This window comes from Camelus dromedarius, chromosome 8, assembly GCF_036321535.1.
Source record: "Camelus dromedarius isolate mCamDro1 chromosome 8, mCamDro1.pat, whole genome shotgun sequence".
In the NCBI taxonomy this organism is placed as follows: Eukaryota; Metazoa; Chordata; class Mammalia; order Artiodactyla; family Camelidae; genus Camelus; species Camelus dromedarius.
Genome location: NC_087443.1, coordinates 18,992,596 through 19,008,464, shown reverse-complemented (window position 1 = coordinate 19,008,464; position 15,869 = coordinate 18,992,596). Strand labels below are relative to the sequence as shown.

The window sequence follows — 15,869 nt, the reverse complement described above, 5'->3', positions numbered from 1 at the left end:
TCCATCATCCGACTTCAGAGCATAGGCTTGTTTGCACCACATCACACCACACAATCTTCTACTCTGCTTTCCACCATTCTTTACCTCCCCTCACAATCTGGCAATATCCACATTGCAATTTTATTTTTTAATTTTTAATTATTTATTTATTTATTATGACCAGATGTTAAAATAAAAGTCTTACTGTCTCAGTTTTGACAGAGATCCCCAATACTTGCTGTTAACTGCTCCCCACATTTCCCAGCAAGATGAAGGACCATCTGAATAGGATGTGCAAAGGAGATGATCATAATAGGGTTTTACGTATCCGGTCCAAGAATACAAGAAGAAAGGCTATCTCAAACAGAAAGCAATAGAAAACAGGTTCAGATACAGACGCTAAAAGGGCAGTCATAACCGGTGATTGGGAGGGGAGCCCTGGAGAATAAGGAGCAACAGGGAATGTTGAAGGAGCCCACAAAAGCCCCAGGAGGAAGTAAATCATCATAAACACTGCCCCAGGCAGATGGAGCCAAGACTCAATCAAACCCTTGAATCTGCTTTTCCTCATTCCCTCTTCAATTCAGATGCAGATTCTGGATTGATACCTTTCTGTAACTAAAAGTGACCGAGGCACTTTTTTATTATCTTAAGAGTGACCAAAATCTAGGACCTACCTAGATTGCTCAACTAGTTCAAAGTATGTTTGCACAGTAGGGTTAGAGAGCAGAGAGAAAATAAACTCTTTACTGATTGCCCAAGATTGTTCAACAGAGGACTGTCTGCTTGCTTGTGATCTGTCACGTACACACACACCCCCAACTTTAAGCCCTAGGAGAGCAGGGACCTGGTCTCTCTGGTTCATTACCGTATCCTCAGGCCCACATTACCACCAGCAGTCAGTAAAAACCTGCTGAGTGAACAAATCAGCATTGTTGCTTTTTTAAGTCTCTAAGTCCTTAAGGTTGTTTTTTTTTTATTGTTGTTGTTATTGTTTTGTTTTTGGTTAAATTTGGGGGGGGGGGTCTTTAGGTTTATTTATTTATTTAATGGAGGTACTGGGGATTGAACCCAGGACCTTGTGCGTGCTGAACTATATGCTCCCCTCTTAAGTCCCTAAGTTTTGAGGAATGATACCGGAGGTCTGCACCCAAACCATCCTTCATCCACATGGCAGGACCTTTTAATACCCCATTGGGCTGCATGTGGTCCTGGAAGCACTTCTTCCAGGCTATCCTGCTCTAAGCTGCTCTAACCTCAGGCAAACACAGATGTCTGTGAGGGACACAGCAGGAGGACATGCTCTGCAGAAGTGGAAGGAAGGATGAACGTGAATATCTCCCAGAAAATAAAGGATCTGATTTCATCTTGAAAACACGTTTTCTGAATTGTTCACCAGATAGTGGGGCATGGGGGCAGCAGAGAGCAGATACAGCAGAAGCAAGAGAAGCAGCAGCAGTGGTCTCGAGTTGGGGAGGCACAGTGTTCCACTGGAGAGGAGGGAAAATGTTATAACTTTCATTCGCATTGGTTTTTGTCCCCTTTAAATGTTTGCGTGCTTTCTAATGTGCATTATATCAATGTATGCATGATTTAGAAATTAAAAGTATACACAAATTCAAGTGTTTGCTCAAAAAAGTTTTTACTGGTAAGTAGGATTATGCAATCATAGATTCATAGAGGCCAGAGGAGGATAAGATCTGGCTGGGAGCTCTGGGCCCATGAGAAGAACATTATAACACCCACTGGCTGACAGCACAGGGATTTTCTGGGTTGTCGCGTTCCACTACTGTATAGCTGCACGTCTCCTTGTTGAAGACTTTCTTGCACTTTTCTGTGTCATAATCCACAGGTACAGCAATACTGTCATTGAGACAAGAATAAGACCTGTTAGAAGGAATCAGATGCCCAGCCTCCCCAGGGCCCATTCTGTGCCAGAAGCAGCCCATACTCCAAGTGTCTGGGGTGCCTCTCACCGACTTAAGGTCACCCCTTGGCTGGAAACCCCAAAGGGCCACCTTCAGGACCGTGCACCCAAATACACAGAACCTGGTCTGTGAACACAGACTATTTTAACATTTTGCTAAATTCCATTCTGCATGCACAAGACCACAGCAAGTTCCGACAGTCTCAGAGACAGAGCTGAGCTTCTCTGGGGTCTAGTAGCTTGCTCCAGCCTAACTCGGCTTATCCTCCCTGCTCAAGAAGTGGCCACTAGGTGTCAGTTACTGTCCCAGGCTAGAGGGACACATGACTGGCATAGAGAAGGCATTAAACATTCATTACATTAATGACTTTATGTTCAGGATCTCATTTAATTCTTATGTCCAAAATTTACAAAGGAGTCACAAAAATTAAATAAAATCCATGAAAATACAAAGGAAAATTACCAAACCACAAAAGGAAGAAGAAAGGAACAAAGAGGATATACCAATTCAACTGCAAAGATAAGTTCAAAATGGCAATAAACACACATCTATCATTAATTACTGTAAATGTTAATGGACTAAATGCTCCAGTCAAAAGACATAGAGTGGCAGACTGGATAATAAAGCAAGAACCTTCAATATGCTGCATACAAGAGACCCACTTTAGGGAGAAGGACACATATAGATTGAGAGTGAAAGGATGGAAAAGGATATTCCATGCAAATGGAAAAGCCAAAAAAGCAGGTGTTGCAGTACTGATCTCACACAAAATAGACTTTAAAACAAAGGCCATAAAGAAAGATAAAGAAGGACATTTTATAATGATTATAGGAGTGATACAAGATGAGGATATTACACTCGTTAATATATATGCACCCAATATAGGAGCACCTAAGTACATACAAGAATTACTAACAGAGATAAAGGGGGATATTGATGGGAATACAATCATAGTTGGAGATTTTAACACTGCATTAACATCACTAGATAGATCTTCCAGACAGAAAATAAACAAGGCAACAGAGAAATTAAATACTACAATAGAAAAACTAGATTTGGTGGATATTTTCAGAGCATTACACCCCCAAAAAATAGGATATACATTCTTTTCAAGTGCACATGGAACATTTTCCAGGATCGATCATATACTTGGGCACAAAAGAAACCTCAGCAATTTTAAGAAGATAGAAATTATCTCAAGCATCTTTACTGACCACAATGCCATGAAACTGGAAATCAACAACAGAGAAACAAAGGAGAAAATAAGGAAAGCATGGAGATTAAACAATATGTTATTGAAAAAACAATGGATCAATGAGGAAATCAAAGCTGAAATTAAAAAATACCTTGAGACAAATGATAATGAAAGCACAACCACTCAAAACCTATGGGACACAGCAAAGGCAGTGCTAAGAGGGAAGTTTATAGCGATACAGGCCTTCCTCAAAAAAGAAGAACAATCTCAAATAAACAATTTAACCCACCACCTGAATGAATTAGAAAAAGAAGAACAAAAAGCCCCAAAAAGCAGCAGAAGGAAGGAAATAATAAAGATCAGAGGGGAATTAAATACAATAGAGATTAACAAGACCATAGAAAAAATCAGCCAAACCAAAAGCTGGTTTTTTGAAAAAGTAAATAAAATCGACAAACCTCTGGCCAAACTCACAAAGAAGAAAAAAGAGAGAGCACAAATTAGCAAAATAAGAAAGGAAAATGGAGAAATTACAACAAACAAAATAGAAATACAGAATATCATACGAGAATATTATGAAAAACTATATGGAACCAAACTGGATAACCTAGAGGAAATGGACAAGTTTCTGGAAACATACTGTCCACCAAAACTGAATTAAGAAGAATCTGAACACTTGAACAATCCGATCACTAGAAAGGAAATAGAAATAGCAATTAAAAACCTCCCTACAAATAAAAGTCCAGGACCGGACGGCTTCACCGGGGAATTCTACCAAACATACAAAGAAGAACTCATACCAGTCCTTCTCAAACTCTTCCAGACAATTGAAAAGGAGGGAATACTCCCAAACTCATTCTATGAAGCCACCATCACCCTGATACCAAAACCAGGCAAAGACACTACAAAAAAAGAGAATTATAGGCCAATATCACTGATGAACATAGAAGCCAAAATCCTCACCAAAATTTTAGCAAGTAGAATCCAACAACACATAAAAAAGATTATACATCATGACCAAGTGGGGTTCATCCCAGGGACACAAGGCTGGTTCAACATACGCAAATCAATCAATGTAATACATCACATCAACAAGAGAAAGGACAAAAACCACATGATCATCTCAATCGATGCAGAAAAAGCATTTGATAAAATTCAACACCCATTTATGATAAAAACTCTCACCAAAGTGGGTATAGAGGGAACATATCTCAACATAATAAAAGCTATATATGACAAACCTACAGCCAGCATAGTACTCAACGGTGAAAAACTCAAAAGCTTCCCACTAAAATCTGGGACAAGACAAGGATGCCCACTATCACCACTCCTATTCAACATAGTCCTGGAAGTCCTAGCCACAGCAGTCAGGCAAGAGAAAGAAATAAAAGGGATCCAAATTGGAAAAGAAGAGGTAAAAGTGTCATTATATGTTGATGACATGTTACTATATATAGAAAACCCTAAAAGGTCCACACAAAAGCTACTAGAGCTGATTGAAGAATTCAGCAAGGTAGCAGGTTACAAAATTAACATTCAAAAATCAGTTGCATTTCTTTACACTAACGATAAATCAACAGAATAAGAAAGTAAAGAAACAATCCCCTTTAAAATAGCACCCAAAGTAATAAAATATCTGGGAATAAATCTAACCAAGGAGGTGAAAGAATTATACACAGAAAACTATAAACCACTGATTTTAGGAAATTAAAGAAGACTTTAAAAAATGGAAAGATATTCCATGCTCTTGGATTGGAAGAATCAATATTGTTAAAATGGTCACACTGCCCAAGGCAATCTACAGATTTAATGCAATCCCTATCCAATTACCCAGGACATATTTCACAGAACTAGAACAAATCATAATAAAATTTATATGGAACCATCAAAGACCTAGAATTGCCAAAGCATTACTGAAGAGAAAGAAAGAGGCTGGAGGAATAACTCTCCCAGACTTCAGACAATACTATAGAGCTACAGTCATCAAGACAGCATGGTATTGGTACCAAAACAGACATATAGACCAATGGAACAGAATAGAGAGCCCAGAAATGAACCCACAAACTTTTGGTCAACTCATCTTCGACAAAGGAGGCAAGAATATAAAATGGAATAAAGACAGTCTCTTCAGCAAATGGTGTTGGGAAAACTGGACAGCAGCATGTAAAACAATGAAGCTAGAACACTCCCTTACACCATATACAAAAATCAACTCAAAATGGATTAAAGACTTAAACATAAGACAAGATACAATAAACCTCCTAGAGGAAAACATAGGCAAAACATTATCTGACATACGTTTAAAAAATTTTCTCCTAGAAGAAATAAAAGCAAGAATAAACAAATGGGACCTAATGAAACTTACAAGCTTCTGCACAGCAAAGGAAACCAGAAGTAAAACAAGAAGAAAACCTACGGAATGGGAGAAAATTTTTGCAAGTGAAACCGACAAAGGTTTGATCTCCAGAATATATAAGCAGCTCATACGACTCAATAAGAAAAAAATAAACAACCCAATCCAAAAATGGGCAGAAGACCTAAACAAGCAATTCTCCAAGGAAGGCATACAAATGATCAAAAAGCACATGAAAAAATGCTCAATATCATTAATTATCAGAGAAATGCAAATCAAAACTACAATGAGGTATCACCTCACACCAGTCAGAATGGCCGTCATTCAAAAATCCACAAATGACAAATGCTGGAGAGGCTGTGGAGAAAGGGGAACCCTCCTACACTGCTGGTGGGAATGCAGTTTGGTGCAGCCACTATGGAAAACAGTGTGGAGATTCCTCAAAAGACTAGGAATAGACTTACCATATGACCCAGGAATCCCACTCCTGGGTTTGTGTCCAGAAGGAAATCTACTTCAGGATGACACCTGCACCCCAATGTTCATAGCAGCACTATTTACAATAGCCAAAACATGGAAACAGCCTAAATGTCCATCAACAGGTGACTGGATAAAGAAGAAGTGGTATATTTATACAATGGAATACTACTCAGCCATAAAAACCGACAAGATAATGCCATTTGCAGCAACATGGATGCTCCTGGAGAATGTCATTCTAAGTGAAGTAAGCCAGAAAGAGAAAGAAAAATACCATATGAGATCGCTCATATGTGGAATCTAAAAAAACAAAAACAAAAACAAACAAACAAAAACAAAGTGTAAATACAGGACAGAAATAGACTCACAGACAGAGAATACAGACTTGTGGTTACCGGGGGGTGGAGGGTGGGAAGGGATAGCCTGGGATTTCAAAATTGTAGAATAGATAAACAAGATTACACTGTATAGCACAGGGAAATATACACAAAATGTTATGATAACTCACAGAGAAAAAAATGTGACAATGAGTGTGTATATGTCCATGAATGACTGAAAAATTGTGCTGAACACTGGAATTTGACACATTGTAAAATGATTATAAATCAATAAAAAATGTTAAAAAAATAAAAAAAAATTCTTATGTCCACGTGATTATCCCTATTTTACAGTGAGGCAACTGAGGCTCAGAGAGATTAAGAAACTTATACAGGGTCACACAGATGGTATGCAAGGGAAGGGAGATTCAGACTCAGTTGCTCTGACTCCAGCATTGAGCCTCTTCCCACTTCACTTTTTCTACACTAGGTCCACAGGACCCCTAGAAGAGGGTCATACTGACGTGGCTGTGATGATGTAGCAATGACCAGGGTAGGGAGTGTCAAATCCGGGTGTCACGGATGCTGCACTCTGGAGGTGTACTCCCATGTCAGGGAGGAATGGCTCACTAGGCTTTAACCTGGCCGACACAATCACACTCCAGAGTCCCGTTGACACTTGATACAAAGACAATATCAAATTTCTGGGGGCAAAAAATCAAAGTCTGTTGTAATATGCAGTCACCCAGCCAAGGCAATACCTGCGAACCTGCTTCAGGCAGCCAGACATACAGTTTCCTGACCTGGTGTTCCTTTTGCTCCCTTAAGCACTTAGCAGGGCGCATCTCGACAAATGTATTCAGAACTTTCAAGGCACTTAAACTTCAGCAGCACTTGTATGTTCTGATTCTGGTCAAGCGCTCAATCTTCTTTCTGCTCCCTGGTGGTATCATGAGATTCTCAGAGGCACTTGCCAAAGTTCAAATTGCTTAACCTCCTATAGATTCTGACTTAGTAGGTTTGGGGATGGGCTCCAGGAATCTGTATTTCATCAACTTTCCCAGATGATTCTGTGATTTCAGGCAAGTTTGGGAAACACTATTTTATGCCAATGCCTCTGTCACCAAAGCCAATTCTGTTCTTGCAAAACACTATAGGCCAATAAACAAGATTATACTGTATAGCACAGGGAAATATATACAAGATCTTATGGTAGCTCACAGAGAAAGGAATGTGACAAGGAATATATATATGTTCATGTATAATTGAAAATTTGTGCTCTACAATGGAATTTGACACAACATTGTAAAATGATTATAAATCAATAAAAAATGTTAAAAAAAAAACAAAACACTATAGGCCAAGTTTGACATGAAGACCTCAGATGGGTTTGGGGGCGGGGGTAGGAAGGAGTGGAGATGGACTGGCTAGTTTGGATGTAGCTGCTGAGGAAACAGGAAAATTAGGGCCATGCTGCAAGTACTCTCTGATTTATTGGCCCAAGTACCAGTGTGGCTTTGGTGTCCACAATCACCCAGCAGAAAAACACCTGCTCGACCCTTGGGCTGACTTGAGTTAAACTCGAGCAGTGAAGCAACTTCAGGTTTAGAATACAAAGCTCACTCACTCCACTCCTCACATCATTCCCTCTGCCTGTGTTCAGAGCCACTCCTGTTCTCGCAAATGGCCACAGACCAAGCAAGGCTGAAGTGAAAACCAGCTCACTTCCAGACTAGCTTCAGTCTGTTGAGTGTCCTTTCCTGTCTTCAGCAACCCATATGGATATAGGTATTTAATAATAAAGATATTTATTGAGATTCAAAAATAAGTTAAAAGAAATGAGATTGAGGTGGAAACAACCCAAATGTCCATCAACAGATGTGTGGATATACAAAATGTGATTGAAACATTATTCAGCCTTCAAAAAGAAGGAAATTCTGAGACATGTTACAATATAGATGATCCTTGAGGACATTATACTGAAATAACCCAGTATGGGGGTTCAGAATGAGCCTCCCCCAAATGTGCCACTTTTGCATGAGGATTATCTGCAGCTAAAGACAGTAGACACCCTGCAAGTTCAAGAGAAACTTCTGCTCCCCACCCTCAACTTCCTAGGAGAATTTAAATTGAGGATCCTTCCCAGAAAAGAGCTACTACCAGAGGTAAATTTATCTAAATGGCCCCATCTATGTGTCAGAGTAAACATCTAATTACCAAACATCTATTCTTAATCTCACCATCCTGTGAATGACCCTCCTGTCCTTGGAAGCCTCAAGCCCCTCTCCCTTCCTTAGCTCAGGTTGGCATATAGACTTCATTTTACCTGCTTTTCAGGATTCTGATTCTAAACCTCTCATGTATGTGGCATTCCCATATATATGAAATTAAACTTGATTTTCTCCTGTTAATCTATCTCATGTCAATTTAATTCTTAGCCAGAAGAACCTAGAAGTGTAGAGAAAAGTCTTCTTCCTTCCTGATAACCAGTCATAAAAGCACAAATACTTGACAATTCCACTCAGGGTTGTCAAAGTCATAGAGATAGAGAGTAGAATGGTGGTTGGCAGGAACTGGGGTTGAGAAGGAAGTGGAGAGTTGTTTATTAATGGACACGGAGTTTCAGTTTGGGAAGATGAAGAAGTTCCGGACACGGATGGTGAAGATGGGTGTACGAAATCGTGAATGAACTTAAATGCCACTGATTTTACTTTTAAAAATGGTTAAAATGCTAAATTTTATGTTATGTGTATTTTACCATGATTTTTTAAAAGAAAAGAAAGAAAGAGGACTGAAAACTCAACTTCCTTCAGGATGGGATTTTGAAAGAAGGAGAAACCGTTCCTTAGGCAGCAGCCCAGCAGTGGCTACACCTTCTTCTTGGCCCTGCTGGCTTGAGACTTACAGGCTGCAACAGTTAATTCCATTCTGGCTGCAAGAACACTCTTCACAGTTCTCAGTCTTCCACTGGGAGTCCAGAGGGTGTGTGATTCCATCGAGATCCTTGCATTCTAAAAGAATACATGTGGCATCGTCAGTGGGGTCCCCAAATCATGCAACCAGAACAAGGCTTGTTGGGCACTGGGGCCAGCCCCTGCCCTCTGCACCCCTCCTAGAGATGGAGAATCTTAATGATTTTAAAGTCATCTCAGAAAAGTGCTCTTGTGTTCACTCATGGCTCAACTCCAGGGCAGCTGAGCTCATGCCACTGGTCATGTTTTCTTACAGCAAGCTTGAATCCATCCAGATTTGGCTTCAGAACAGACATTTCAAGACAAAATAAGCCCCTCCCTCTTTAATCACTTAGCTATTATGAGCCTAGTGGTACTTAGGGTGATTTTTTTTTTTCCCGTCTGGATTATCTCCAGATAAATGCCTCATTTCTCCACTTCCTTTTGCTTTGGTTCTCAACCCCAAATGCACATGTGAGACATCTTGGGCATTTAAAAAATTAAAAAAAAAAAAAAGCCCTGTGCCAGGTCCCAACCCAGACCAATCAGATCAGAATCTCTGGGCATGGGGCCCAGGCTGCCATATTTTCAGAAAGCTCCCCCTAAATGGTCCAGATGTTTAACAAGAATGAGAACCACTGCTCTAGATCCGAGGTGGTTCAGGTGTGTTTGAGGGACCGGCGACATCAGCACCACCTGGGACTGTGAGACATGGAGACCCTCATGCCCACTCCAGGCCCATAGAATCAGAACCTGTATTTCAGTAGGATTCCCAGAGGGTTTACATGCATACTGAAGTCTGAGAAGTACTGGAATAATCAATGATTCTCAATCCTAGTTGCATGTAGGAGTCAACCAAGAAGCTTTTAAGTGTGTAGCTCCTGGTCTTGAATGGGGCCTGAGCACTGCTAAGTTTCAAAAGCTCTCCAGGCAATTCTCAATTCTAGGATTGAGAAGCACTGTCTTATATAAATGGTTAAGTTGAAGTCCTTAATTCTTCTCCATTTCTATATCTGCCCTAACCCTCTCTCTTGTGTAGATTTAAGGGCATTCATCTGCCAACAGGTTACATCTACCAGGATGCAATAAAATAATAAACATTGAAAACTTAGGACTTACCATTAGATCCAGAGTTCTGGTTAGGGATGATAAAGCACTGAGTATTGCATAAAGTCACCAAGGTGGCTAAAACCACGAGGCTGACCAGAATAGCATTCTGTAATGGGAAGAAGGGTCAGGGAAGGAGAATGAATAAATTCAGTCGGTAAACACTGACTAAGTGTCCTGTATGGAGACCCCTGCAGGGTTCTGACAGGTGCTTTGAAGGTGGAGCTGCTACTCTCGGGTAATCTAGCAGAGGAGTAAGACCTACAGAAGTTACTAAAATCAACTGGAGAAAAACTTAAATGTGAGTCAAATGTCATAGAGCGATAATGAAAGTGTGCAATTTTATTACAGAGGAGATTCAGGAAGCCCTTGTGGGTAGGCAATTTTTAGCTGCTTTGCAGAGTATGTATAATTTAAAGGACAGAAATGAGTGAAAGAGTTCAGGAATATAATAAAACATTGACAAAGATACAGAGACAAAGAAAACACAATAGGAGACTTGCTGGAGCTAACTGGGTTAGTTGGAGTCTTAGACCACAAGGCTAAGAACTGCATTTTCCAGATGATATAGGCATCATTGATGGCTGCATGAACATATCAGCTCCTCTAGGCTAATACTGGATGTGTAGGACAAAGGAAAGTGTCTTGTCATCATTTTGAGATGAGTAAGCTAAGCAAACAAACAAACTTTAAGGTGGAAATTTCCAAGAACTTTTTAAAAAGGAAGATGAGGTGAGGGTACTTATTTTGTAAACTGCCTAAAATTAATTATGAACTAATGCTACATGAAATAGTGCATTAATAATGTAAGAATAGAAAGATAAAGGGAACAAAATAGAAAACCCAGAAAGTATGGGTATATATACATATTTATAAACAAATTTTTAAAAATATATAAGTTTACTATAAAATAAACCTAATCTTTGAAATCTGTAGAGAATAATTATTCAATAAATGGTATTAGAACAAGTGGTGAACTATCTGATGAAGAAACAAAGTTAATTCCCTACTTTAGTTCCCACAATAAAATAAATTCTAAAAGGATTCAAAAGTTACATTTTTACAATAAGATCATAAGCTAATTACAGATACATAGGTAAATATCTTATTCTAAGCATAAAAGAAAAAGGAAATAGACTTGAATATGTAAAAGGTGTAAGTCTTAAACAAAATTAAAAAGCAATTACCAAATTTGAATTTATATAAAGAGTTTTTAAAACATCAATGGGAAAAAGAGAAACATCCTAGTCAAAAAAATGGCAAAGGAAATAAAGTAACATTTCCCACACGCCTGAATAGAAAGGTTAATAAATACATGAGAAAGTTCAACTTACCAATAACACAAGAAATGTAACTATATAGATAAAATAGAATCATAATGGGGTGGCAAGAATAGTTATTTAATTTCTAATACCCAGAGGGAAATAGAAGCATATGTGGGAAGTAAAAGGCCCAAGGATGGTTGCCATTGGAACAATTTTTACAGAGAGCAATTTGATAGTGTATGTCCAAATTCTTAAAACTGTTATTTATAACTGAATCACTTTGCTGTACACCAGAAACTAACACAACATTATAAATCAACTATACTTCAATTTTTTTTAATTTAAGAAAAATAATATACTGGAAAAAAGAAAAAAACTGTTTGCAACATTCGACTTCACTTTTTCACTTCTAAGACTTCATCCTAAGAAGAACAGCACAGAGAAAGAAAGAGATAGACTTCTCAAGGATGCTCACAGCCATGGGAAAATGGAAATAATCAAAATGCCCAGGGCTCGTTGAGAACATGGTGGTTCAGAAAAGAAACAAGTGAATGGAGGAGGTAAGAGAATATGAAAGGACATGAGCAAATGATAACTATATATCATTAAGTGAAATGATACAATGAACAAAACAATAGTCTAATGTAAAAAGATACATAGAGAGGGAGATGCTCAGATGCTCAGGAAGAGACTGAAGGTTTTATACCACGTTCCAACAAGTGATCTTTGAGTTGACAGATTATGACAATTTCCTTCTTTTGACTTTACCTCTTCTTTTCGAAATTGTTTTCTAAATTGTCTACAGTGAAATGCTTTGATTTTATAACCAAAAGAAATAAAATCCATTCTGACAAGAAACCCTCCATACATTTAGTTTACACCGGAACTTGAGGCTGCACCTGCTCTCTCTGTTTCATTATTTTGCATAATCTTCACCTTAAGATCATTGTGAAAATCTGAATTCTTTTCTCAAAAAAAAAAAAAAAAAAAAAGAAAAGGCCAGCCTTAGTGACAACATTTCTGCTCCCTTCATCCAGAAAGGTGGCCCCTGCGGGTAGTGGTGATCACAGGAATCTTGGAGATCCGGTTTCACCCAGTCACGGAACAGTGGAGTCAATAGGCGTGAGCCAGGACTGCAGCCCAGGGTGAGTGAGAGGTGAAGGATTCCCAGATGTGCCGCAGCTCTGAGAAGAGGCCCCTGATTGAATGACTAGAGGATGGAGTCCAAAAATGGTGACGGGGCGGGGGGGGGGACGAATTATTCAGTTTTGAAGTTAATCAATTGCACTATCTCACAAATAGCCTGCCCCTCTCTCCCCACCCCAGCCTCAGTTTCCTCCCTTGTAAAAAGAGAAGTTCCTCAACTTGAGTGGGTCTCAGAATCACCTAGGTTGCAAATAAGGGACCCCATTCTCAAGCTCACTGAAGAAGGATAACATCAGTGTCTTTGAATCTTTACAGAGTCTCCCAGGTGAGACGCACAAGAAAAATGATGCAAACCAGTGCTGCTTTAATGTGCATATGAATCCCTGGGAGATCTTGTTAAATAAAAAGCAGATTCTGCTTCACTGGGGCTAAAGAGTCCTCATTTCTAGCAAGCTCCCAGGCAGCACTAGCACTGCTGGCCTGAGGAACTCCCCTGAGCAGAAAGGCTCTAAAGTTCTTTCCTGTTCCGGGATTCTATTCTTCCACCTTCCCTCCCGCTCCTCTTTGCCTCCTTTCCTGTCTTCAGTGAACATGAGCCTCTAATACGTGCAGGCACAGAAGATGGCATTTATTCTATTTTCTGGGGTTTTTAAGGGGGACGAGCAGGGAATGGGTAATTAGGTTTATTTATTTATTTGTTTTTTAAACTATTATTATTTTTTAATGGAGGTCCTGGAGATTGAACCGGGGACCTAGTGCATGCTAAGCAGACGCTCTACCACTGAGCTATATGCTCCCATCCCATTCTATTTTCTAAATGGTGCAGCTTTATGCCTGGCCTTGGGGTGAAGCAGGCTGGCGATGCCCCTAGAAATTGTGTCCCTTTAGGTAAGTTGCTGCTCCTTGGAGAGCCTTGCCCTGTCCGATCCAGAGTCAGGTGTGTTCAAGGGGGTCTTAGGCAGGGCAGCGGCATGGCTTGGGGCCATGGCTTACAAAGTTCACTCTGAGGCTGGAGGAAGGGGTCTGAGTGGAGCAGGGAGGATCGCACTGTTTCCCTGCTATTCCCAGCTCTGTCTCAATGCAGTCTCTGAGGCGCGGCCCGAGAGAGGACCGTCTCCAACCCCACTTGTCTACTTCTGCCTATTGGCCGCTGCCTCCCTCTTCCTTTGTACCAGGAGAGCAGCCCAGTTCATTCCCTTTTACTGGCTCTAGCCAAGGATACTTTTTAAAAGATCAAGTTGGAATTAAAGACAGAAAGGAAGATAAGTTTTTATCTATTCTGACACAAAATTTTTTCTTAATACAACACGATACAGTAAAAAGGGCCTAGGGTAACGATTCCCAAACTTTGCTTTAAAATCACACGGGCAGCTTTGAAAAACCCTGCTTTCTCGGGCTTCACTGCAGACCAATTAGATCAGAGTATCTGTGATGGGAATCAAGTACCAGTATTTTTCAACGATCCGCAGGTGATCCCACTGCACAGCCAAGTTTGGGAATCACCGGCCCAGGGAGAAGGACTCCTGGGTTCACAGCTCAGCTCCCTTCCTGGCTCATGGAGAGACCCCCACGGCAGCTTCTTCTCTCCCCAGCTTCAGGTTCCTTATCTGTAAAACCATGCAGTGCTGTAGCTCTGAAATCAGATTTCATTTCACAGATCACTCACTCAGGGCCCAAGATTTAGAGACACAGATGAAACCCAATTGAATCCCCAAATTCCTGGAAGAAATAACAGACTTCAGAGAGCAGAAATGGTGCTAAATTCATGAAGATGTTCCCAAGCTCCCAGACTCTCATTCTACTACACATTGTATTGTAAATCATCTATAGAAGATTCTTCACCAGGTCACATTTACTGTTAAATACTCTCCGGCAGAAACACACATCACAGCATATTAAAATAAGGACTATAGATCCTTTTTTTTTTCCTGGCCTTTAGGGATGAAACCAGCTACCTACCATTGTGATGAGCAGGAGTCCTTACAGGCACATGCATCCAGGGAAAGTCATGTCAAGCTTATATAGGAGCTGGCAACCATACATTTGGTGTTGTTAGGAAAGGTAACACGCCAAGGACACAGTCACTGTTTACAGAGGGTTGGTTATCAACAGGAAACTATGGTTTCAGATGATTTATGAGTTATTCATCAATCAGATCTCCACCCCAATTATATGTTTACCCTTGCTGTTCCCACCCTCGATACGCATTTGCCCTTGACGGGAAAGAGCAGAGGAAGAGAATTCCCCTTTCCTGAGCCTTCGCCTCGCACTTGGTGGGTGGGTGGGCACAAAGCATGTTGTCTGGTTTGATTTCACACACAAAGAAATAGAGGCTCAGAGATGCCAGCCACATAGCCAAGTGGTGAAGCTGGGCTTCAAGGAGGCAGAAGAGTGGTCAGTCCAGTTGGCAGCCTGAGGTCTATTTTGAGAGATCAGAAGTGCCCCAAGCCACTCTCCGCGGTATGAGGACGCAGCACCCTGCAGCCAGGTTTCTCCGGACAGGCCACATGGGCTCAGACAGCCTGGACTTTCTAAAACTCTTCTTGACTCTTAAGTGTTTACTCCCTGCTACTACAAGCCAGCTTTCCTTCTCTTTGTTCCACCGTGCTCTTCTAAAAAACTCTGCTTGCCCTCTTCATGCCCACAATGGCCTCTCGGGAGCAGCAACAAACAGAACGTCCTGATATATTTCAGGGACTTACCATCTGTATCAGTTTGCTCTGGCCGCCATAACAAAATATCTCAGACTGGGTGGCTTAAACAGCAGAAATGTATTTTCTCACAATCCTGGAGGCTAGGAGTCTGAGATCAAGTCGTCAGCAGGGTTGATTTCTTCTGCAAACCTCTCTCCTGGTTTGCAGTTGATCATTTTCCTCCTGTGTCTTCCTCTGTGGGCATCTGTGTCCTGGCCTCTGCTTCTTTTAAGGACACCAGTCATGTTGGATAAGGGCCCACTTGAATGACGTTATGTTGTTTTAATTACCTCTTTAAAGGCCCTACCTCCAATACAGTCACATTCTGAGGCCCTGGGGCTTAGGATTCCAACATATGAATTTGAGGGGAATATAATTCAAGCCATAACACCATTTAATCCCCAAATGATCCCCCCCACAGCTTGCCACAGTGCCTAAAATTTCAACCTGGGTTTTCC

At 40.5% G+C, this 15,869-nt stretch overlaps 1 protein-coding gene across 2 annotated transcripts; it reads right to left on the bottom strand.

Annotated features, from left to right (window-relative positions):
- Positions 1-1,596: 1,596 nt before the first annotated feature.
- On the bottom strand, positions 1,597-15,606 carry MSMB (microseminoprotein beta). Of its 2 annotated transcripts, none has more exons than XM_010985301.3 (4): positions 15,421-15,606; positions 10,320-10,416; positions 9,155-9,260; positions 1,597-1,842 (listed from the first exon to the last, which is right to left on the bottom strand). In XM_010985301.3, the coding sequence occupies exons 1-4, from the start codon at positions 15,421-15,423 to the stop codon at positions 1,713-1,715; spliced, it is 336 nt and encodes a 111-aa protein (XP_010983603.1). In that variant the 5' UTR covers positions 15,424-15,606; the 3' UTR covers positions 1,597-1,712. The 2 variants fall into 2 exon arrangements, with proteins under 2 accessions (XP_010983603.1, XP_010983604.1); XM_010985302.3 differs by lacking the exon at positions 15,421-15,606 and adding an exon at positions 14,678-14,761.
- Between the last annotated feature and the right edge of the window lie 263 nt (positions 15,607-15,869).

Bases quoted from the DNA above. Each gene is read 5' to 3' on its own strand.
- MSMB (XM_010985301.3), bottom strand. The intron at 9,261-10,319 runs GTAAGTCCTAAG...GTATTCTTTTAG, and splicing joins CCAGAACTCTGGATCTAATG to AATGCAAGGATCTCGATGGA. The intron at 1,843-9,154 runs GTAAGTCTCAAG...TCTCAATGACAG, and splicing joins GGAATTAACTGTTGCAGCCT to TATTGCTGTACCTGTGGATT.